This window comes from Botryllus schlosseri, chromosome 1 (genome assembly GCF_051294905.1).
Source record: "Botryllus schlosseri isolate E-star chromosome 1, Bs_hap1, whole genome shotgun sequence".
Classification (NCBI taxonomy): Eukaryota; Metazoa; Chordata; class Ascidiacea; order Stolidobranchia; family Styelidae; genus Botryllus; species Botryllus schlosseri.
This window is the reverse complement of record NC_137236.1, coordinates 39,299,354-39,325,962: the sequence shown is the minus strand read 5'-3', so window position 1 is coordinate 39,325,962 and position 26,609 is coordinate 39,299,354. Positions and strand designations below refer to the sequence as shown.

Sequence of the window (26,609 nt, the reverse complement as noted above, 5' to 3'; positions counted from 1 at the left end):
GTCATGAAAGAAAACTTTTTCACCGAGAAACGGACAAATGTTTACATGGAAAAAACCTTATTTAAAAAATATGGACCTGTGAAGAATAATTCCGGTAGTTGCATCATGCATTATTGTAAAAATATTTAAAATTTGTAGTAATACAATGAAAGATACTTTTCTACATTCTCGAGTAGAAAGTGTCTGTCCTTACTAAGAATGGAAAAAGACCGTTCAACAGCAGCAGTTGTTAGCTGGGAACACCGAAGTTGTGCGTACACTACTGGTGACACATCGTGTTGCCTTATTCTGACAATGTTGTCTACATCACATTTTTCATCATGCGCTTCTTGACATAAGAACCAATTCCCACGTAGTCTTGTTCAGTAATGAATTTTGACTTTTTTGACATGTCAAATAATCGTCCTAGTAATAATGTAATCGTTGCAAAACAGCGCGAGATTTCGATAAATGAATCGATAGGAAGAAGACGAAACGCCATTCAATAGTATTTCAATCAAACACCCACCTTGGCCTGGAACATGTGTATAATATAAGAGGAATGTACACTGAATCAAAACTAATAACATAAAATAACACAAAACGTACAAGCGATTGAAATGAAGTGGAATATGTCAGCAGGCTAAATGGACATATCAGATGGCAATCCAACAAACTCGAACGCACATCAGTATTCATTCAGTGGAATGTTCGAGCATCGTGACTTAAATGTTTACATGCACGGATATCATGTGCCGCCAGTTGGCGTCCTTTGTTTACCAACTGCTGGCGGGAATGCAGTTAACCAAAGGCAAATTGCCCAAATCCTGAAGAACGCGAGAACTGGCTCCATGCTACACGTACCGCACTGCTTTTACTTTCAGATTAAGCCTTTCCTTTATTGTAAGATTCGTTGTGAGAATCCCGGCCCATACGACCAAGATAGACACAATACACAAAAGTACTGTCAATTACTGTGATAAATGTGATCCGTGAAAGCGGCGTTTTCGTTTTGGTATTCGTGGTGTTTGTCGACTACTATGGTCGTTTACATCAGGGATATCTTGATTTTTATTCCGTAGCTGCCGACTTGCAGCACCGTTAACTTCTAGGCTTTCGTAAGACACCGCTTACACGGATGAGATGGCGAGGAGGAGCCTAGCCGAGCCTCCAACAATTAGATAGGAGTTCTAGAATCGACCGTGGTCGGACTCACATCCGCAATCTATTAGTGTTGCAGCTGTGGATTATACCACTACGCTATCTATCCACTATGGCGCGCAAGCGGTGTCTTACAAAAGCCTAAAACGAAAATTGAGTCTTTGCCATAGCAGACTTGAACAACTAGAAAATTTGCATCTTTTCCAAACTTGATTAGAATAAGAATTATAGTTACGCAGTTTTTTTTTTCAAATTTGACGCAATATTGAATTGGAATTACCGAATTCGCGAAAAGTTGGACATTGAATGAAGTTCCGTTCATATCAAATTAGAGCCCATTCTCATATACAGTAGAATAACAAACGTCTGTACAGAAAGCTTGGATCAATTCGCACCGTGCAGTTCTCATGTTACATTTTCAGGAAAACCAGAAATTCGATTGGAATTAAAAATAGAACTAAGATGCACCTCACAAATTAAATTAGGATATCGTTCTCATTATTCCAACTAGAGATTTAGAATTATCAAGTTGTCCATGTCTGCGTGCTGCAAATCAACAGACCAGGAATGGAAATCAGAAATATCAGCCTGGTGTAAATGACCACAGTTCGTAACACCATGGATACCCAAAACAGCAACAACAGTACTGCAATGGAAAACAAAACCTGGATATAGCAATAGCATTTCTGAGTCTTTGTTAATCTCGAGCGGACCCGCAAAATACAACGAATACATAAAGACATGGATTGACGGAATACGTTTAAAATGCGATAACGCGACATTGTCAAAGATGCGCAAACTACAATGTTATGTGCCTTCAAACTGCGCAGTCCTCACACACGTAGTGGTATCTCGATGCAGGCGGGGCAAACATGATGTTTCTGTACGAGATTGAAATTGCGGCGCCGATGTTTAATTTCCTGCTTGTCGGCGGGATCTCGAATGTCATCCTTTCAGTGACGTAAGGCGACTCGTCGAGCCAAACGGGACTCGCGGTCCCTATTCCGTCGGTGTCTTTCAATCCGATCCAAACATTTTCAGACAGACCCAATAGATCACGGAAAAGCACACTGAAATCACGAAAACGATTTCAAACGAGGAAGAATGATGATCTGTTACAGTAGGAAAGGGTTCGGCTCAGTTCCGTTTATTGTTGATAATTTCATCCTTCCAGAAAACTGCAAGTTCGTGATATAATGAAAAAATTAGAAAAATAGTCGTTGAAATCAGACATCCAGCACACGAACCTAGACATGCACAAGTATTCAGCCTTTCTAATTTCTACTAAGCTAGAAGTATACAGCTCACGTCGCAAATTATATTCAATTACAAGTAGCAGTGGTGATTTGCAAGACACGTCAAAACCAATTCGAGCTGAAAAGGGATTGAAAAGTACTCAAGTCAGCAGTTGTCGCAGTTAATCGGACGCGAATATTCTTACGAAATTGCGAAGTGTAACTTCGCGACCAACCCGAACCATTAATGGAGCTACTAATATGTGCAATTTTCAAAAATATATTTAGTCACAGTGTTAGTTCAGTTTCCAGCTATTTCGACGACCGCATGACTATTTGACACGGAAAACTGATGCAAATATACCCTAATATTGTTTCCTAATTTACAACATTAAAAGAATACGAAGTGTAAAGCACGATCAGTGGAGTGAGTATAGCAGGTAGGCGGAGCCTTAGTAGGCAAAGCAAAGGTGAAAACAATTTGAGTGCACGTCAAAAGTAGCTATACGTCGTCATTGACCACCTCTGATTACTGGTCATAATAATCATAGATGATTCTGAACGATAAGTCGAAGTACCTATTTCAAGACATGCCTAAACTATCTCACGCATGTTAGATGTATTGCCGAGGACACAGTGGCACAGAGTGTGCCTGGATAGTTCTCTATGATATTCCAATCATTCATGCAGCAGTCACGAAACATTTCCTCTTGCGATTCCGAACGCAGTCAAATTTTAATAACTGCTAAAACGTGCGTCGTTCCCAGGCCGAATATAGGTTTTGAAACGATCCGCTCGAATACTTTTCAGACCTATCATAGTCTACTTCAACTTGAGGTAGTTTTTACACCTCTTGGAAAGTAGTCCTTTTAGTGGTAGCTCAGTAGACATTGACACCGTTACGTCTTCTTTTATTTTAGAGACTATGACTATTTCGACCACCGCCGCTTACGTCACCGGCTTGCGCCAGATCTGACGCCATTTTGCTTGAATTTAATTACACTCACAGGCGGTCGTCGGCAGTTCTGATGTTCATGTGAACAAGGTGTCCATCGCTAACTTTGGCGCAATCCGATATTGCTTCTTCTGCGGTCGCTACATTCGGTCCGACTCGATAGCGACAACCCTCGTACTCCACCCAGTCATAAGAGCTTTCCAATAAATCTGAAAAGGACAATTTGAGGGATATTGGAATATATCCCGATGTCCGATGCTGAAATTATAGTTTAAGGGTCGGAAATTTGTCTGAATATCTAAGTATCAACAACTCACGTGCGAATGATTTGTATATAATTGGTCGCTAACGAAGTGCCTTTACATTTTCTCAGTACTCAACATGGTTAGATTACTTGCACTTTCACTTATCAATTCTCCGATAGTTGCTGACGGTTACCCCAAATGAGTTTCAAACGAAAATATTCGGGTTTATTTCAATACGATAATATTATACAATTACATATTGAAGTTTTGTATCTCCAAGAGTATCATCTACTCCAGGGGTGGGCAACATACGGCCCGCGGGCCGGATCCGGCCCGCGAAGGGATTTTGTCCGGCCCGCGAACAGTTTTCCGTTTTACATGATAATGTGGCCTGCGGCCCTAGTCTGCCGAGATTTCCCACTACTTGCTTACAACGTCAAATTTTAGTGCATGTTATTATATACGTATATGCGCAGCGTGCTAGAGTGGAGCTTACGCGTAAGTTCGTCGAAGCGAGAAGACTTGCATTATCGGCATTTCGGATGTACTCAACCCTAATGTCGTTTGTGGTAATCATGGTGTTTGTCGACTACAATGGTCAATTACACCAGGCTGATATTTCTTATTTCTCATTCTGTAACCGCCGACTTGTAGCACGGCACACTTCTAGGCTTTTGTAAGACGAAAACACTGCTTATATCAGGGATCGCCAACTCAAAACGGGTCGCGGGCTACTTTTCAAATTTCGTAGAGGTCGCGGACCGCATGAATTCATTATCGAGATTTCTCAGGCCACACAGTTGAACAACGATGCTATCTCGTCACCTACTCAACCCTAACGAATATATGTGTTGGTAAATTAGGGGTACCGGGGTTATCGAACTCCTTGAAATCTTAATTGAGGATTGCACCGTGTGTTGATTGATCAGATAGAAGCAGACATGGCGGCGCATGTATGACAAGGCTATTCTCAAAGCCACATTGTCGTCGTCATTATCGGCGAGAAATGGCATTGAAGTGACATTACTGTCGTTAAAATGTATTCATTAAATGCGATTTATTCCTTGTATATGTGGAATGTGGATAAATGGACGAATATTGTATCGATTCAGCAATCCGGCCCGCCAAGTACTCAATTTTCCTATATCCGGCCCGCTGACTCGAGAAGTTGCCCGCCCCTGATCTATACTCTAATCTACCGCTGCAAAACTGCTCTTAGAAACTCAACTCAAAACTGCACTTTAGAGACACCAATTTCGGGGTAGCCCAAATTGGTATCGCTTTCATAGAAGAAATTGCCATTGAAAGTACATGGTAAATAGTCCCTGGATATACCACGGTATCTAAATCACTTGTAAACATTGCGCATATTTGTGGTGACATTGACTGCATTTTATAGAGTGATGTTACGTTTTCATGATATAAAAATGGGATTAGGGGTATAATATTATTATTAGTCGCAGCATGAAGTAGTATGTAGTATGTGCAAGATTTCGATTTCGTTCCTAGTTTTCGAACTAGGCAAGAAATCCGAACAATTGAGCTGAAATCTGAGAGCCGCCGTTGCGTCTTACCGCACCGATTTTACGCTTGTGATGATATTTCATGAATTGCGATAAGATTAAGACATAAGTAGAATATATTAGTTGTGGTATTCTATAAACTGGCGTATTGGGTCACCAAAAACGGTAACTCGTTGGTTCCAGTCATGATTTATAATTTTTGAAAACTTCTGCTTCGAAAAATGCGACTGATTTAGGAGGTAGGACAAACATTAACCCGCATGTGACTTGTGCAAATGACACGCGTGTCATTGGTTACCGATCCCTGATATATTCTGATAACACATGTTCATACTTACTGCTGAGCCACAGAGAAATCCAGTAATTTGTCAAGGATGTCTGAGAGTACCTCTGTGGACGATTAGGCGTACGCACCCTGTATCCGCTGTTAACCAACTTTGAGTCCACGTACTACAGCAATGAAGAAAAACATGAAATTATATAATCATTATTCAGGAATTATATAGTCCAGATAAACCACGAATGTCATAACGTTGGTAATATCATAACCATTGATTTCTAGCTATAACCGCTCAACGAACAGTAGATTTCCGAAGAGGAACGAAGTAGTTTCACTTGAGATGCTACTCGAGTAGAACTAAAAGTAATGACGAGAACATCTACTCAAGTACATATAGAAGTAGCGATTACTGAGACGTCCCGAAAGCACCTCAACTGAGTATTGTTTCATGAAGTAGATTTGGTCGCGGTTTCGCAGAGGGTGGCAGTTAATCAGTGGGTATTTTCGACGTCGTCTAAATCATAACCACTCTACTAGTTTTGCTTATCTCAAGCAGAAGAGAAAGCTGTCTGAAACATGACCACATGATCAAATTCTTCAGTACAGACGAAACCAAATTGATATTATCAAACAAATACAACATTTCTTCACATCTGACGACCTATGTTTAGTACGGTGTATATGGCATTTTGGGATGTATTGAAATGCATCAAGGGCGGTGAAAAGAAGAGCGTTGTCGGCTGCTAAACGCGTAACGACTGCGACTTACTCACCAATCCACGATCCGTTCGCTGTCCATTCGTGGAACTTGCTTTGCACACGACTGTAATGGTAAACATTGATGTAGGTCACGTCAGCGACCACGTCATATGTCATACTCACCCGCCGCTAAAAGTAGAATCAAACTCGCGTGGAATCGCATTTCGATCTATACAGACTGCAGAAGTATACAGTGATAAATCTGGAACGCGGCAGAGAATTGATTTTGCCTGAAGCTCATAATCATAAACAAGAGTCAAAATGCTATTTTTGCAAATGTGACACAATACTAAAAGTCTAGGTGAGTAAGTGACTAAGAACATATAGTTTTTGGTGTATACACACACCATTTTCACTACTTAGTGAGGTGGTTATGTGTTTTAAATTACTTTCACGTCGACTTCAACACTTTTTAAGCAACGCTACTCACTTTTTATAATTATAATGTTAATAAGTTTAAAGTCGTTTTTGGATATGGGTCCATCGCTTTCGGGAGTTAAATTATCGAAAGAAGCGCGTGAAATATATCATGCGGTTCCTGAAGATCGTACCTATTTGTAGAGTCATTTTTGGTCCGAAGATATATGCTGTAATCTCGAGAATAGCCGTATCCGGGTAACTAATTATTATTATGCGAGCCCCCGACCAGACCTATTTTTTGAACTACTTCTTGGAATAGTTTTCGGACATTTTCTGTCCTACTTTCGCTCTATGCAGATTTGGCTTGTATACAAGCTAATTTTACTTGCAATTGAGTATTAAAGTTACGACCTTATCCCCACCGGAATGGCACAGCTTTAAAATTTTCAGCTTGAGCAAATTCGATTAGAATCAGAACTTGTGAATTCGGAAAAGCTTGTAAATTGAATTGTACACGGGATTGGAGAGAAATACAACAAAAAGTTCAGTTCATATCAATCAGAGCTCATTTTAATAAGCACGAAAATGGCAAATGTCTTTATATCAAGCTTTTTGGCTCGTTTTGCACTGCACAGTTCTGCTGCAGCATTTTTAGGAAATCGCGAAATAGCTTGGAGTTCAAATGATACCATTGAAAGATTTCAGGAATTAAATGTGAATTAGACAACCAGCATTTCGCCCGTATTATAAATCCATGTGACAGCTAGAATTATGTGCTTGTCCATGTCTGAATTCTTCTACTGCTTTGAGTAAAAATTCTGAATACTTTGACAATCAAAGCACACCCGCTTATCTTCATGCGCGGCATGCTATGCCGACTATCATCTACACAGGTCCGGCAGATATTCGGGTTATATACGATTTAGCGCTGTTTGTATTAATAGGCGGGATTTCACGCCCCTTTTTTAGGAGAGTCATTTTTTCAAGTTCTCAGATCGGAGGTTTCCGGAGTCTACACTGTTTACAATAAAACATCGCAGGTTCTTGAGATTGCATCACGAGATATTATTTTCGAGGAACAGAGTTTTTATTGGTGTCATACTTTCACCGAGCTTTTATAATGTACCCAAAAAGGTGTTTTAGGACGAAGTATAGCTTGGCCTTTATTACCATAAGTAGATGCAAGCTGTTTACGTATCTCATTGTGGTAACTGAACAGAACCCGTTGATAACATTCTTTCAGTAACTTTGAATATCTCAAGCAGAACATATCTACTGACCATCCACGGCAGGTTAAAGCAGGCTTCATTGGTACTCAAGTAGGAGTAGAAGCTCCCACGTATATTACCACTCAAATACAGGTCGAAGTAGCGATACCCATTACATATACTTTAAGTGGAAATTGAAAATAAATCTTTGAAATGTACTCAAGGAAGTAGCTTCAAAATAGAAAATTTGGTCGAAACGTCGTCAAAGCCATAGGTGGATACAACAATGTCAGGAATGTTTTCGACCGTTTACCACAGAGCTGACACGAATAGACTGCCGAAAAGATGTCAAACGTCTTTTGGAGAAGCGAGTGGCGTAGTTGGTAAATCTAATCATTGTAGTCACGACACCAATGGAAGTGGTTTCGAATCACGGTTCTGCCGGAAGTTTCTCTGGACTCCTCATCTCCGACTTCACTACTACCGTATAGTACGTTGTAAAGCCCAGCCCCAAAGTGAGCCGTGCTACAAGTCGGTAGCAAAAGACCACCATGGGAACGCATTGAATCGACAGAGACGGACGTCTGAATGAGAGAAAGAGTCAAAGTCTTCCTCAAGATTACGAAAGGCAAAGAAATATGAACATTACAAATATTCGTGTCGTGGTGCACAAACCCTGAAAAAGACGTTAAGCACCACCGTCAATGTGCCATTACTTATAATAATATTGATAATGTCAATCGATTTTGTTCCGGCTACAAACCGGACATTGCGGACGGGACCAGCTCACCTGATCAAATTGAGAATGGCAGATTCAGTAAATTGTTCAACGAAGTAGAGAGCGTCAGCCATTAATTATTGAAATGTCGCAATCATAGACACCGGAGGCACCATTAACACGTGTCGGAATAAAATATCGCTCTCACTTTAATGAACTTGCGGACATACGGACTGATTTTTTTCATACGTTGTTGAATTTTCCATACATTTGAGTTTAAACGATTTATTGTATTAAAAGGAATCTTGTATTTTGACGAATGTAATCGTCAAGCAAGCATAATCAACAACAAATACAACAGCAACAGGTTGATACTTTTTAACTTCCAGGGCACGTCGTCACGACTAATCCCGAGTGAAAGATGCCATTAATATTTCAGAAGTAAAACAACTTTCTTTTGAAACATTGATTTTGTGCAGTAGAAAGCGGTTTAGGATATATTTACATCACGTTCACGAGTGATTGTGTCATTGCGACTGCGTACAGTACACCATTGCCCACAAATCGGTGACATGGGTGACGAGATAGCCTAAAATCCACTGCTGCAACATCAATGAGTTGCTGGTTCGCGTCCGACCTATAGTTCGACTCTAGAATTCCTGCCTAAGGGCTGGAGGTTGTAGGCTCCTTCTCGACATCTCATCATTGTGAGGAATGTCTTACAAAAGACTATAAGTCTGCCGTGCTACAAATCGGCATCTACGGGACAAAAATGAAGAAGATTGGCCTGCTGTAGATGAGCATGGTTGTCGAAAAACACCATAAATACCACAACAACAACAACAATCCGCGGTAACTGAATACAGTTTCAAAGACTGGGGGGTGTTTGTAGTCGTGTCCTGTTTCGTTTTGCATTAGTCACAAATATATCTAGCATCTAGCATATATTAAAGTAGCCACCTTCTGTTACCTGGTTAACGTATGTCGAATGCTTTGACCTATCTTTGAAGGAAATTCGTGCCGGTAGGAAACCAACCAAATGGGCTCTATGGTAAACACGTCGACTGCCATAAAATGTTATCATCTATAGCATAAATCTGGTCGGCATGCAGTGACTTCTCTGCTCAACGGCGTATTAATTGACTTGCCGATCAGATTAGCTGCTTGTTCCTGTAGCGCTGTTTTGATTAAATCGCGGGAATTTATGTTATTATTGTGAAGAGCTCATGCATATATTTATATTCATACAATTTCATGGACGGAATCGTGACATGATCGATCCACGTATTCTGACGAGTCATAAATCTCTCGGCAAGTAATCTTACGATGTTGCGGTCATCGTTTTTTCAAAGATTGAACAACAAGATTCCTCGCACACAAACAAGCAATCCCGACATTCTGATGTTATCGGGTCGCTTTCTATGTAGTACAAAATAGGTTAGGTCACGTAGATATTCGGCTTTTTGACTTCTATTATTAGAAGCCAGAGTATTTGCACGGAGCTCCTGTTTTACTTTTTGCCATCTTGCACTATACTAACTCAGGCATTTATGTTTTTGACTACTTATAATACCTTTACTTTACAGTTTTGTAAAGTAGAAAGTTGGTTTGTAACGTAGAAAGTAGTTTGGGGGTATGTTTGCATTACATTTTTGGTGAAGTTTCTAACCTGGATAAATAGCCTCTGTACAACGGTGACTGAATTTATTTTCGGAAACCGCACCAATTTGTAGTGCTATTTTGAATTTTCCGCCAATCGCGAAGATGTTGGCCTACCTCGTTCTTCGAAAAGTATTCCTCTCGAATCAACAGCTAAAAGTAGCTTATAATCTTAGCCCCCGGCTTAGCCTACAGTTTGAAACCCCATACTCGAGTACGTTTCAGATCATTGTTTCAATCGAAAGTTATTCCTTTGACATAGCAGCGTCAGGCTGTCAACAAATACCATTACACATAAGTAACGTGTGCAAACTATAAACCAGTGGTTCTCAAATAGTGGTGAGCGAAGTATGTTCGGGGGTCCGCGAAACCTCTACATTTGCAATATCAAATTTACCCTATTTGTAATTTTCTAAACTCGGAAAATCATGAGAGAGTTTATAAGGTTCATATAACTGCTAAGCTCACATCTACATAATGACTGTCTGACATGAGTAATCCTAACTGGTACAAACTTATTTATTTTATTACTTATACTAATACTTAATACTGATGCAAGCATTTCGATGTTATTTTCAAGAAAAGTCAATTTGTTGCTGTTTATCACTAGCCTACAGTTAATATTTGCACAGGAAATACATGATGATTGCAGGATTAATGATCAAAATTTGAACAAACTCTAATTGAGAAAGTCCACAGGGATCCGTGACTGTCCAAAAGGGGTCGGCGAAGACAAATAGATTGAGAACCATTGCTAGAGCCAATACATTTGGTGGAAACTGGACAGTTGTAAAACATCAGATTTATATAATATTCAAGCATTTTGATGTTATTTACAAGAAAAGTCAATTTGTTGCTGTTTATCACTAGCCTACAGTTGATATTTGCACAGGAAATACATGATGATTGCAGGATTATTGATCAAATTTTAAATAAACACTAATTGATAGAGTCCACGGGGATCCGTGACTGTCCAAAAGGGGTCGGTGAAGACAAAAAGATTGAGAACCACTGCTATAGCCAATAAATTTGATGGAAACTGGACAGTTGTAAAACATCAGATTTATATAATGTTCAATCATTTGTTGCATTTCTCTTCGATCTGCTCGTATCAAATGTAGAAAGTAGACCATTCGGCAGACTGTTCTTGAATGCGGCTTTGTTGAGCTGCTTAGTCACTGTTGTCACTGTTATGATGAATTGAGGGGAAAGTTCAACAGTATTTTGGCAAACGAGCCGAGTCATAACTATCTCACCGCCAGGGGGCAAACGTTACCAGATCGCGGCATTCTAAATCTGCAGCATTCCGGTGCATCATAAACAATTCTCTCGTTCGCTTATTTTTGGGCAATCATTCAGCGAATCGGTTATTGTTGGTGGTCGTTTCGTCGGAGATTAATTAACGAGATTCCCTGCGAACATATGAACCGCCCTAAAAGGGTGATGTTCTCGGATTTTTATCGATTTTATTCGAAATAGAATCATATCAAATATTTCACAGTTGCAAACTACTATTAATAGAAATATCAGCGATTGAACTGTATGCCATGCTCTGAAAATGGTAATTAAGATCACGTAGTCAATGCGCTGTTCATGACGATAGACTTACTTCCCCGTTGGTAAGAATTTTATTTAAAATAACTTGTCACGGATTGTACTGCGCAATGCAGATTGCGAGCGAAGACAATAAGAATCACTATAATATCCTATAGTATAATCAGTGGTGGTCAGTAACGAAGTACTTTTACTTTTTCGAAGTACTCAAGTAGCTTTCCTCTACTTCTGCTACTTACTCAAGTAGATTTGATTTTCGCTACTTCTACTTCGTAATATTTCGTGATCTACTTACTTACTTTTCGCTATTTTCAGTTTGTCAAGTAGAAGTAGTTCAATCTTCCAATCAGGAAGATAGCCTGAGAAATTTCGAGGCTGTTTTCACGGAGTATCAACATTTAATTTTCACAAAAGTTTAGTAAAGCCAAGAATTTCGTCGCGCTTCGCGCGCAGTGGATACAGAATGACCAGTATAATTTCACGAAAGTATCGGTGGATATAATTTAGGTCGCGGTTTGGCGTGGTTCCGTTTATACCACATTGTCGCCCTTCGCCCATATGAACTAATTCATCAAAGTATGGCTCATCATAGCGTTTGAAACTGATGTTTCGCAATCTAGCATTTGCTTGTCATACCGTAATCTTGCATGTCCATGGCGTGTCCTAATCTGGAAACGTGGAATCTGACTTTTTATTTATTTTTAGAGCAGTAATGTCGGAATGACAATATTTTTTTTAGATTTTACCAGGTTGATATCCTATGTGTTTACCGCTTAACTGTGAATGTACTGAGTCATTGCTGCCAATGTTCGGCTAATCGTAACTGTAAGATGATGACTTTCGGTGAATGTTTAATATTACGCTCAGTTATTTAATTGCCAGGGGCAAACGCGATGGAATCGCCACATTCTCATCAACGTCATTACGATGAATCCTCAACTATTCTCTCGGTTACTGCATACGGTAAATCACTTTATTCATGGAGAACGCTTCTACTAGATCCACTGTACGAGATTTCTCAAGATCAAATTAACCACTCTCACATACTTACGTTATCGGAAGTTAATCGACTTCTTTCGAAATTGGATTAGGACGGACATTCTTCTGTTGCTCTCCATGCGATCTATTATTAGAAGCATCAGTGACTAAAATTGAACTTTGGTTGCTACAAATATGTTATTGCGCGTCATGCTTGTGGTGTCGCAAGACTACGGTTAGGTTGCGAGGAGCACCACCATTACTTACAACTAGGAACGCTGACATTGTTGCGGTCGTGTTTTGGTCTGAATTAAGATTACCACAATTTCTGTTTCTCACTCAGCTCGGTTAGTCCGACATCTAAAGCGGAATTATAGCTATTATCGAGGCTTATTTATTGAAGAATCGCTGAAAGTATCAACATCTTTACGTAGTAGCTGGTGTCATTTACGCGACATCAATTACATTGATTGATTTGCAGTCATGTGTATAGCCAGACCGATTTTATCGCTTCGCCAATGATATGGAGTCGATATAGCACTTTGAAAGAAATATCGGTATCGGCAATTGAAGGTAGAAACAAATCGGCATTTTTCGAGACGTCACAGCACGGTGGAAGGGAGTGAGAGACCCATAATCTGTGACTGCTAGACTTGGAATATTGTTGTATTCCAGCCTATAAGCCGAAGTTGTTGTTGTTGGTATGGAATTTTTGGTGCTCGGCAGCAATGGCCTTGTGCATCAGGTCAATTAGTTATATATGCATTATGCCATTAAATCTCTCTTCCCGACAACAAAAGAAATTCTGTTGCCGAGGAAATCGTGGCGGGATGGGTCAGTATGTTACCTATGAAGAAAGGCACGCCGTGTTCCCGAGCTACGCCTTCCAGGTACTCCCGTTCGCATGAATATTTTGGGCAATGACTGAGGAAATGTTCCACAGTTTCATGCCGCTGGCAAGGTCGACATAGCTCGTCTTCGTGGCTCCCAATTAGAAGCAGGTGGTTGGCAAGTCGGTAATGCCCCGTCTGAAGACCAGGGTTGTAATGACTCGAGGCATGACTCGACTCGATCCTGACTCGAGTCACGATTTTCTGATGACTCGACTTGACTCGAGTCATTTTCTAATTACGGAAATGATTCGACTCGACTCGAGTCAATCTGTGCATTGACTCGACTTGAACTCGAGTCATTGCGCATGACTCTAACCAAGTCATATGACCGACATTTCATTGTCATTTCACAGAATAGTAACGCAACCACCCTATTGGTATTTCGTCTATTGGTAGTAGTATTTGAAAATGCGACCAGAAACAGCTAAAATTGAGGGAAATTCAGTATCTTATATTGCGAACCATTTGATATCACCAAACACAGTTATAAAAGTGGGTTTAAGAAGACTTTAACTGGAAACTGAACAGTCAACACGATGACTTGGACTCGGACTCGAGTAATAATACCATGACTCGGACTAGCACCTCTGATCGTTGACTTGGACTCGGACTTGACTCGGTGGTGAATTCAGAATGACTCGACTTGACTCGAATCAAAACTGTAAAACTGAGATTGACTTCTGACTCGGGGCCTTGTGACATGGTTAGAACCCTGCTGAAGACGTACGAGGACTGACGATTGGGTTCGTGCCGATAGCGGGAAAACCGTGATTTCGTTGTGCTGCGAAAAAATACGCTTGATTTGGGAATCGTCCGTACAAGCTGAAGTATTCAGAGTAGTCATAGTTGATACCGTAGGCCCCGTCGGTACTCAAGGTGAAGTGTAACTAACGTCGTTCACTTCCACTCAAGTATACAAGTAGAAACGAGGATTTCCGAATAAGTTGAAAAGTAAGTATCCTAGGTATCGTTTGGAAAACTATTGAGTATTCTGAAATCATAACCACATGATTAATCAGTGCAAATAGGCAAATCAGTTGAGTACCCTGGAACTGGTCTGGAGTTGTGGAAATGCGCGTTAATAAAATTTAGATGCCTTATTTTTAAATATCTGCTAAATGTATCGATGAAGGGGGTAGATATCGACTTTATCAAAAATCAAAAACCGGTCAGGATCTAGTCCTGCGTTTAAAAGAAAGGGAAACCGGATTTCAGACTGCAGTATCTCTTTCAATGCACGCATCGATCCCACATGGATATGCTCGTCAAAGGTGTCGCATTGGCTCTGATACGGAATAAACCCATTATCGTGATAACCGGTGACTAATCGGGTTTCACAGGGTTGTAACCAAGTCACATGGATCCGAGTCACGAGTCAATCTTACTTTTGTGGTTTTGACTCGAGACAAGCCGAGTCATTTTCAATTCAGCACCGAGTCGAGTCCGAGTCCAAGTCACCGTTTAAAGGGTCAAGTCCGAGTCATAGTGTTATGACTCGAGTCGAGTCCAAGTCACAGTATTGAAGTCATGTTCAACTCATGTTTTCAATCCTGCTTGGGTGATATCGAATTCCTTGCATGCCAAACATGCTCATTTCGTCCATATCAGAGTCTTGGCACGTGTTTATTTAGGCAGTTAAAGGACAGGTCCTGGCCTCATCTACCGATGCTACAGATAACTTCACTAAGTTAGAACTTAAAATCAAATATCTGTCTTGTCAGTCTGATACAACAGCAATTCAAGCATTCAGTTTTTATGATGAGCACATCGACGATAGCTCATAAATAGCTGATAGAGAACCAACCAATTCACGTCTATATACTATCTGATAGAGAACCAACCAATTCACGTCAAGATACCAGCTGATAGAGAATCAACAGATGCATGTTTATGTAGAGGTATTTACAACAGACCAGCATGCTGTAAAAGCGCGCATGCAGCTATGTGCAATGTGCATTATGCAGTGAAAAAAACAGATACCTGTTGATATTACTTAAGATTTTCCAAATTGCATTTGAACAGTCCTATTGTACAAACATCACGCGGCATTAGCCATTCATTATTTCTCACGTGCACAATGCACATACCAACAAAACCTCAAATGGACAGAGGGTATTGTGTGCTTTCACAGACAGCAGATCAAATCAATGATGAGTTACACTTTAAAACCAAAGTGGAAAGGAGCTCCTCAGATAGGCCTATATTAGAGCGGCATGGCCTTAAAATAAATCCACCTCTACTGAATACACGTTCCACTGGTGCGTTAGATGCAGGAATCGAGAAGCATTTTTGAACCACACTGAAGAGCATTGGATACTCATTCTTTCGAGTCGCCCAAAAATGCAAAGAATCATCGCTTTCAAATCTACACATGAGCTTATCAGTCTCTTCCAAGTACTTGACCATCTGAGTCAACTCGATTATTTTCTGCCGCAGTGCAATGCGGGATTGTTCTGAGCAATTTAGATCCATAAGCCAATGGAAAGCAAATTTCGGATCGAGCACGCAAGATGTGAGGTAGATGGTTTCACCAAACGGTTCGGGATTACCGATAGGCCTATCCAAAGACGCATCAGTTGTGATCATGTTCACATTCTCAAACACTCCTGCAAAACGCTTTGAAATAGAATTTTTCAATGCTTCAACCAATGCGTGCAAGTAATTGACTATAGATAACTAACCTACGTAGGTTAATTATCTATATAAATTTACAGTGAGGATGTGCCTATTCGCATGGTTGTAGATTGAGAGCAGGGTTGGTACGACCCTGCTTGGCATTGGGGCGCAACAATGCTGTCTGGCGAAACGAGAGAGTAGCTCAAGAGCAAAAGTGCTAGGCAGCATTGTTTCGTCTCAATGCCAATCTACACAACAATGAAAAATTCGAGGCTGATTGTGGGAGTTCCAGGGCCCCGAGCGGAATAAAATTTATATTTTCGTAATGGGTGCAGAGTCAGTTTTCGATTGATACCCGTTTTACCAAATTTAATGCTCGGCAAGCCGGTCAAAAATGACCGTCAAATTGCCTGTAGCCAAATGGAAATTGTGACGTGAATCAATTTCACTGAGCCGTGAGATTTGCTTGTGTCGACACCATATAGGACACTATGGTATCATTGTCTGTTGTTTTTGTGGCGGCATATCGGATATCAGACGAGTGAAACGAAAGCAGGGGTGACTAATAGCAATGTCGGCAGAATTCGTCAGATGTGTTGAACTGGCCATTACGATTCGCAAATTTATTCATCTTCAAGTCATATAAAATATGCCGAGTCATTGACTTGGGTCGAGTCATGCGTAATGACTCGAGTACAAGTCGAGTCAATCCAAATATTGACTCGAGTCGAGTCGAGTCATTTTCCCATTTCAAGAAAATGACTCGAGTCAAGTCGAGTCACAGGAAAATCGTGACTCGAGTCTGACTCGAGTCGAGTCATGACTCGAGTCATTACAACCGTGGGTTTCACCATGAACCACCACCCCCATAATAATCAACTTCAACATTGTCAATAAAGATTGACTAGCTATTGCTAGTTTCATTTGATAGGAATTTAGGAAATGCATGTGGCTTTAAATTTGAATTAACCGTCTGCGTCCGATGTGATTTTGATTCGAGTGTAGTGGACCCTGCCATTCCCATTACACGCACTAAATACGACGTGTTTGTATAAGATATGAAACTCTAGTTTCAGGTGAGCTTCGTTGAGCGTGACGCATTGACTCTCCACACAACTACTGGTGTGGGCGGAGATGAAGGTCATTTTTGAGATACACTTCGAGGGCATTCATTGCTATTTGGTACATAGGCAGAACTGTACAACTCTTGTAGTATTTATAAACGGCTTTTAACGAATAGAAATGCCTATCTGAGCAGTTACGATGGTGGTATCTATGTAATACTGACTGGCGCCAAGATAACTTATTGAATTATGTTTATGTTGTCTTTCATAGTTTAGAAGCGATACGACATCTACAGACTTAGCAACAACAATAATATGCTCTGTATAGTTTGAGAGCTGCCCTTGTGGCTGTTGGTGATAGGATCACGCAATGATTTAGGTTCTTAAGTAGCCTACAGTTGAAATATTTTTGCAAATACCGTTCAGTATGATGTAGATTTGTCAATACATTCTTTGGTGTTGTGAAGTAATAATGAGTGATTCTACAGCACTCACGTCGAATCTGAGGAATCAGAGCCTAATCCTCAATCGAATCACTCCGATACTCGATTTTGCTCGCAGCCATAATTGCGCATACTACTTCTCTATAGAAGTTACGGGGCATGTTTCTAGAATGCGTTAGAACTGGGATTGCTGATCGTTGATTTTGTCTAGTATTTACAGCCGGAATGGTAGAAGACCACTTTGAACATTGTTCATTAGCCTGTAAGCAAGGCATTGGCAAACTTTTCTAGCATTATTCCCATCGACATCCTCCAGAGATACCTAATACAGAAAAGCATATTAGCATGCATTGGTGAATTTTTCATATTCACGAATGAAATCCGTATTTAATAGTAAAAGTATCACATATCACAATCAAATATATATCCTTTCTCATCAGCCCATATGATCAGATTCACAGGTAGAGTTTATGAAGGTAGTGCTTTAGATAATATAGGGCAAGTTATATAAATGATATTGCATCTTGGGATGGGCGAATTGTTATCAGTCACTTTGTTGCATGCTGTTATTTCTTGATCCTTCCCCATCAGGATTGTCGATTGTATCGGTAGTGGATATAGTGGAAATATATTGAAATCGCTCAAATGTACTATAAACAAATTTCTTACGTGAGGAGCACACGATTCCGATTCCGGCTCAGATTGAGAATGGCGGTATTATATCAAAATCAAAAAATGAAGTAATATTGAATTGCACGGGGCGCGAGGAATATTTTAAGAATAATTAAAATCTTTCAAAAATTGAGGAGTGAATTCCTAATTTCAATTTTCATGTCGACGGCCGCCAACACATACTAATTGAATCAGGTGCGTCGATGGCCGTACAAATTCCCCTCTACGGCCGCAGGCTGCACAACCCTGATCTAATAGTATACATATGGTATGTCTTACGGCAACTTTGAATCCGCATTCCAGTGGTTGGGTCTTTAATATTTCTGACAAATTTCCCCAAACCTGTTTGAACGGAGCAAAAACATTGAACAGGACATCAATTTATTTCAAGGTAGGTGGCACTGAGACTAATCCTAATGCTGGTAGTGACTACAGTGAGCACGACGTCGTTCTGTATTGCCATGCTAAATTTGATCAGTTTTAGAATTGGATTAAATTGTGTTGATTTAGGGTAGCCTAATTGAGGGCGAAATCGGACAACTTATATTGCATCAAAATCTGTCTTAGGCAGTGCAGTTCACCAGCTATTTACAACAGCTACCCAGCGCTCAGAGCTTTAGGCTACTGCCAAAGATATGAACTAATGAGTGACTTACACGTGGGAATTGGTATAAATCTTCAAAGAATATCAAACATTTTCTCAAACGAAGTTGAAATCACCTAACACTCCGTTGATCGCGACTGCTGGAGTTTGAATTTGGCGTGCTTTCTTGAATACAAAATAAATTTAATCTTCAACAATCTTCCTCTCAGAAGGGTTGTGAAGCTCATGTTTAGTCAGAATTCATACAGACTTCGTATATTTCTCGCGCCAATCCCCCCTGAGAGCCCCCCGCGCCCCCCAGGTTGAGAACCACTGTCCTAAACCATTGGCTACAAACCATCATATATTAAATATAAATCAAGGTGGTGGTCATTGTTGTAAATCGAATACACCTCTTTACATCCAAGGCTTTTAATAACTTAATTTATTAGGACAAACAGCGAACCGAAACCTAATAGTTTTGTACCTAAGCCTACAGCAGATAACGTTCAGACAATCAACCAATTCAGCAATAATAAAAAGAGAGAAATGAGACGATAGCGATCACCACAATCATTCGGGAAAAATTTGCAATATGACTTACTATCGAAAAGTCAGCAATATCATTGTTTTTGCTTTTCGCCATGACTGTCATGCGACAGTGCAAACAGGTCTACCTATTTCGCTCGTTGTTACATAGTCGTTTCTTTGCCCTGTTGTATCGGACAAGTCGATATATAATTGGATATCCCTTGTTATAGAGTTGACAACACTTCGAATATACACATTAGACCAGTGGTTCTCAACCGGGGGTCCGCGGACCCGTGGGGGTCCGTGAAGCATTTTCAGGGGGTCCGCGAAGCCTCTAAAATTTTAAATGATCGACAACCTACTTTTTATTTATTTTAATTAGAATAAGCATGAGCCAGTTTCGCTTCATAATTGCTCAGACTTTAGGACTCGCATCATCGAAATGGTCGTCTGATATAAAATATCCGAATGTGCAAATTCATTTTAATTGTCAAATTGCCAATAGCCTGCTAAAGCAATTATATTGCTGTTTAGAGATTTTTGTTGGGGTTTGTGGAAAAATGAAATGTTGGAGATAGCAAGGTCAAACAGGGTGACTTCTAAATGTTTGCGAAACATTTTGGATTTGGAGTTATCAGTCTCAGCAAATTGAAATATAAATTCCTGAATTTTTTCCTAATCTGCCCCAATGAAGGAATTGAAATCTCCCCACGAAATCCATTTTCTCCTGTGATATAACCACTAAATAACTTCAATATAAGATGCTAGATAGAAATGACTAGGCTGGACGTGATATGTTCATTAAAAACTCACAATAAAAGCTGTCGTCGGAGGCGTTACGCGGTAATATTACATTCGCCACCAATATATCTTGGTGGAAATGGATTTTGGCACTCATTCATATCAAATCGAAGACTCGGATTTCCTATACAATAAATACAGCTGGAAAATTCCTTTCGAAATATTAAAAGCCTAGCAAATTTTCACATATAGTATGGAGTTATTTTCAATAAAAGTCATTTTGTGGCTATTTCTTACTAGCCTACGATTAATATTTGCACATGACAGATGACGGTTGCACGATAAATGAGCTAATTTTGAACGAAAACTTGAGGGGGTCCGCGGGGTCTGTGACGGTCCAAAAGGGGTCCGCGACCACAAAAAGGTTGAGAACCACTGCATTAGACAATGATGTAGCGCTGCGTAGCACAAAATCAGAGAAATTACATTGTGTGATTTCCAGGGTTGTAACCAAGTCACATGGTTCCGAGTCACGAGTCAATCATACTTTTGTGGTTTTGACTCGAGTCGAGTCGAGTCATTTTCAATTCATCACAGACTCGAGTCGGAGTCCAAGTCACCGTTTAAAGGGCCAAGTCCGAGTCATGGTGTTATGACTCGAGTCGAGTCCAAGTCACAGTACTGAAGCCATGTTCATCTCATGTTTTCAATCCTGCTTGGGTGATATCGAATTCCTTGTTTGCGAAACATGCTCATTTTGTCCCTATCAGAGTCTTGGCACGTGTTTATTTAGGCAGATAACGGACAGGTCCTGGCCTCATTTACCGATGCTAAATATAACTTTACTAATCTTAGAACTTAAAATCAAATATCTCTCTTGTCAGTCTGATATATCACAAATACAAGCATTCAGTTTTTATTATGAGCACATTGACGATAGCTCACGAATAGCTGATAGAGAACCAACGAATTCACGTCTACATACTATCTGATAGAGAACCAACAAATTCACGTCAAGATACTAGTAGATAGAGAATCAATTGATGCATGTTTATGTAGAGGTATTTACAACAGGCCAGCATGCTGTAAAAGCGTGCATGCAACTATGTGCATTGTGCAGTGACAACAGAACAGATACCTTTTGATTATACTAGAGGTTTTCCCAATTGCATTACAGACTACATCGCAGTTACAGCATTGGATAAATAATTGTACAACGGGGCTGTTCAAAAACATTTTTTTCGAATTTTCCGGCTACTTCTTTAAATTGCTAGATTGCCTAAAAAATCAAATTTGGCTCAATTCCAACCAGTAGAAAGCAATGCTATGAAAGAAAATTTTAGACTAATTACAATTAGAGATTTTAGAATTTTACCGGCTATCTCATGATATTGTTACATTGTGTAAAAATATGATTCATAGCAAATTTGACTCAATTCCCACTAGAAAAAGTGAAGTTATTAGAGTAGAATGTTTTGGATATGAAAAAATAGTCGGCTTGCTACTATGTAATTATATTATATGAAAGAATTTCTCACTAAAATACTCCATTTAGTTTCAAATCCAAAATATTCTCCTCTCACATCATTGATTCCACTTTTTTCAAATTAAACCAGATTCAGTGTTCCTTTTATGCAACATAACAATTTTATCAAGTAACCACCCAGTAAAATAAAAAAGAAGTTATTTTAGAACAGCATATTGTACAAACATCACACAACATTAGCCATTCATCATTATGCTCACGTGCACAATGCACATACCTAACAAAACATCGAATGGACGAGGGGCATTGTGTGTTATCACAGACAGCAGATCAAATCAATGAGTTACACCTCAAAAATACTAATGTGGAAAGGAGATCCTCAGATATGTTAAAGCGGCATGGCCGTAGAATGAATCCACATCTACTGAATACACGTTCCACTAGTGCACTAGATGCAGGAATTGACAAGCATTTTTGAACCACACTGAAGAGCATTGAATACTCATTCTTTCTAGTCGCCCAAAAATGCAAAGAATCATCGCCTTCAAATCTACACATGAGCTTATCAGTCTCTTGACAATCTGAGTCATTTCATTGGCTCTAATTGAACTTTGCTTCAATTGTTTGCTTGTATAATTGAAAAGTCTTGAGTACTTTAATTGCGGAGGATCTATTACCTCTTCATCACTGGACGATTTTGTACAATGCATTATTGCTACTATGTATCATTTTCTGTTGTTTTTACGGTGGCATATCTGATATCAGACAAGTGCAACGAAAGCAGTATTGACAAATAGCGATGTCGGCAGAATTCGTCGGATGCATTGATCTAGCCATTACGATTCGCAAATTTCTTCATCTTCAAGTCATATAAAATAAGCCGAGTCAATGACTTGGGTCGATTCATGCGTAATGACTCGAGTACAAGTCGAGTCAATCCAAATATTGACTCGAGTCGAGTCGAGTCATTTTCCCATTTCAAGAAAATGACTCGAGTCAAGTCGAGTCATAAAAAAATCGTGACTCGAGTCTGACTCGAGTCGAGTCATGACTCGAGTCATTACAACCGTGGTGATTTCCGCGAAGGTTTCGATGCGTAGGCTATATACTTAAGACATACCAACGATATTTGGTATTGTATTGTGTGTAGAGTTCGTACCGATGTAGTCTACACAAACAATAAGTTACTTATTCAAGTTATTTACACGAGTCACGAACAAATTAGTTTACCGTACCAAAGTCTAGGGAAAGTGCAGCGGTCTACAACCTTTTCTATTCGGTCTACGACATATCAACTAGCATAGGCGCTGAATTGTCATTTTGAGTGGGTATGCGGAATCATGTAACGTCAACATCATTCCTAATCGATGACGTTATAGCCACACTAGAATGCACTTTACTACCACGCATGCTACGTTTTTCCATCGACGCTGCACTCACACAGGTGAATTATTAAATGGAATATTATAACGTTACGATTATAGTCCAAAGTGGAACTGCGTTACCAGTCCGTCCGACGGCGATCGATTTATTGGAATATAGAAGGTCTCCGTTCAAAGGCATCGAATAAAATCATATTTCGTGCCACTGAGAATTTATTGTCGCATCCATATCTGAGAACGTAGTTCAAACACAATGCGCCATGTGAGTAAAGAACGAATTAACCTGCGCAATGTCAAGTAACACGGCGCGACAATTGTGGAATACGAATGTGCCAGGCAGAGAAGATTGATGATGACAAACGAGACAGCGCGTATTCATTCCGTGATTGTTCGTACGGCCGCCAAGATGATGCATTTCCGATTTCGCACTGAGTAGCTCGCATCGCGGCAACTGTTTAGTGATTTTAACGGCGATATTGGCTGTATTGCTGCATGTCCGTTTCCTATATACGTTCGCAAAGCATTATGGAAGTAACGATTATGGGAAGGAATGAAATCCAATCCAGACATAAACAGTGTCGAATTTTGCGCTCCGATAAAATACATATTCCACACATGAAGCACAACACATTTTGAGCACGGCTTGCAGGCCATTATCGATGCAAATGTGATTTATTTGGAGTAGGAGAACGCGCGTGAACGTGGTCGTCAAACGACTATTATATACGATGGCGTTTCTAAACGCTCGTGCCGAAATTGACATCCAGCGATGCCGCGTATTATCCTGTCGCGTTGCTTCGTTTGATTACTAATAAGTAAAGGTACAATCGACGACGAAATTCCAGGTATGCCGCATACCAAAAATAATTGCAGGCATACGCAAGTTCACCGCCTATATCAACAAGTGCTGTGCAACATATTTCTGGTTCGTTTCTCATTGGCCACTAACTACCGTAATACAGTGGCTCTGAATCTGGTTTACCCTTAATGGTAGCAGAATGGCTGATACTTGGGGAAGACAACCAAATGTACGGTGAACCTCTGTTCTCATGTTCGCTGTTGTTAGTTTGGCTAGTTTGGCTTTTTTCAACTTGTTGCATAACGGGAACACTAACTAAAAGACAGAACACATAAAGAAACTATGTATTTACACTCTCAAACATTTCACTGCGATAGATGAGCTTGACGTAAGTCCACGAGTAGATCTATTCTATGTATTCTATTCGATGCACAAGCAAAACACCGAAGATTGCTATATCACCAACAATCGGCCTTCATAATAAGCAGATGACAGTATTTTTGGCAGAACTAACCAGGGATTTGGGCCCCCGGAAGGCTTCGTAGTAAGTCCCATCACTGAGGTAGTAAAGAAATAGAAATTCACTTCAGGTAATGTATAGATGAGGTGCGTAACGTTGCATGGCGATGTAAATGCATGGTGCTTTAAGCCTTGAGAAACTCTGCATTTGTAGAATTTATACTCTTTTCTCGATTGTCACCTAAACGCAAAATGTCGCAGAATATTATTACAGTGCCATAAAATGAAGTTGCTCGCGTACCCCCCCCCCTTACCAAAAAAATCTCTAGCGGGCCCGGTTTGATAACCTATGTGCTATATATTTATCGTTACTTGGAAACATGATAAGTATACCAAGGGTTTCCAATATGGGCCATATCGTCCCCAGTAGGCGATTTTGAGAACCAATGTTGATACAATACCAAAGGGGGCGAAATATTAGAAGCTCCAGTGAGATATATTTTCTAAACACGACCAGAGCACGCGCAAATGGCTTGTTCTATATATGACGCGAAAGTTGACTAAAGAAAGGTCAACTCAACGGAAAGTAGACGCGAAACCCATTTTCTGAGCAAACACTCGGATAAATGACCTTTTTTTAGTCACTTCAGCAGGGATCAGAGTTAGGTGAATAAATGTTACGTTTATATGTCCTCTATTTTGGGATCCGTAAATATGGGGTGGTGAAATTTTGTGTCGAACATGATAAGGGAGCTATGATTCGAAAATCGTACCCACTAAAACTAGCTTAAGAACCCCTGACGTTGATAGCAGTGGAGTAGGAGCATATTCGTCGAAAACGCCGCCGTAAGTAGACTGCAGCAAATTTGAAATAGATTAATTTTCAACCAATTTTTACAATAAAAATAAATGTGCCGCGTCTCTGAAATTCTATACAGCTTGAGAAAGAAGCTTCACAGTCTCAGCGGTAAGGCCAATAATAGGAGACAAAAATGAAGAACAAATGTATTAGGCAATAAAAGATCAACAGTCATCCCAAAATAGGTATTTTCGAGCATTCCCTTAAGCAATATCAGCGATAATATCGGTAAATGTAGGTGTTTGAACGAAGTCTCTTTCTATAGAACGAATCGACAGAGCCGATCATCATCATTGATGAAAGAGCGTAAATATGGCTTTATCATTTTGAGCTTTCAGAAACTTTCCTCACAGCTCGCAATTGTAACAACAATGGTAAGATAAAGTTTCAGACACAAGACACATGCATGAATATGGTGTTGAATCAAGAAGGTGTGATTTAGCTAACTACTATAAAACATTAAACGCTGTTCCATTACGATCAAACGTGGTTTCACTGCTTCGCGTAAGTCTAGATCGTAAGAAATCAACTCGCGATTAGCCATGTGTGTGCTCTGCAGTGTGCAACCTCAATAATAACCTAAAGGTAGGTTACTTATCTATGGCGGAATACCATTTGCTAAGGTTTGTTATTCACCAAAAAACTATGGGTCTCATCACGCGACCCGCGAGGTCATATTTTACGGCCCGCCCCGCGAACTGATTTGAGATTTTTGAAGAACGATTAGTAAATAATTTCGAAATACTGAAATTGATTTTAGTTTAACATTATTGCTGTTCAAAGTAACCTATTCTCATGTGCCCAACATCACTATTCCTCATTAGCTGAAACGACTTCGGTGACGGTATTGAGTTCTGTAGAAGGACAATCAGCTGATATGAATGGGCAATTGGGCATGGGCATATTGCCTTGACGTGCATTGTCCCAGACACTACCGCAAATGTGACGCTTAGAAAACGAATTGGAGCTTCCCTACAAGATAAACCGTCACGACGAAATAGTATTCCAGCATGTACTGTGTCTGGCTAACCCCAACAGCGCTTCATTAGTCGCCCGAAAGAGTTGTCAGGTATCGTGCGCAGCTCACACTGCACGAAACTGTTTGGCCGTAGAAATATTTGCCCAACGCCCATGTTGGAGAACACGACGCTGCAGAGACGTAAAGTTTCCAAAACGTGGTTGTTGAACTGTGTGGCCTATTTCCTCTCGATATTGAATTCATGCGGCCGGCGACCTCTCGAAGCTTAAAAAGTGACCTGCGACCCGTTTTGAGTGGGCGACTTCTGTCATAAGCTGTTTCATCTTTGATGTAATCAACCATCGCATACAGCAGTGGCTCTCAAACTGGGGAGTGTGAAAGTATCTGAACTGCACGAAGCTGCGGTTACCTGAAAAATATTTTCGCGCTGGGCGCGATTGAGCTATAATTCATAGTTTTTGCTCTGTTTATAGTTTGAACTTCATATT

The 26,609-nt window shown here is 40.1% G+C and overlaps 1 protein-coding gene across 1 annotated transcript in view; it reads right to left on the bottom strand.

Annotated features, from left to right (window-relative positions):
• Positions 1–509: 509 nt before the first annotated feature.
• LOC145436782 (uncharacterized) overlaps positions 510–26,609 on the bottom strand; it is a 181,165-nt gene continuing 155,065 nt past the window's right edge. The window contains exons 2-6 of the mRNA XM_080314015.1: positions 6,261–6,341; positions 6,152–6,201; positions 5,437–5,548; positions 3,383–3,539; positions 510–2,210 (exon numbers count right to left, since the gene is read on the bottom strand). Of these exons, the coding sequence (XP_080170141.1) occupies positions 1,958–2,210; positions 3,383–3,539; positions 5,437–5,548; positions 6,152–6,201; positions 6,261–6,300 (612 nt within the window). The 5' untranslated portion in view covers positions 6,301–6,341 and the 3' untranslated portion in view covers positions 510–1,957. The remainder of the gene's footprint in view (positions 2,211–3,382; positions 3,540–5,436; positions 5,549–6,151; positions 6,202–6,260; positions 6,342–26,609) is intronic.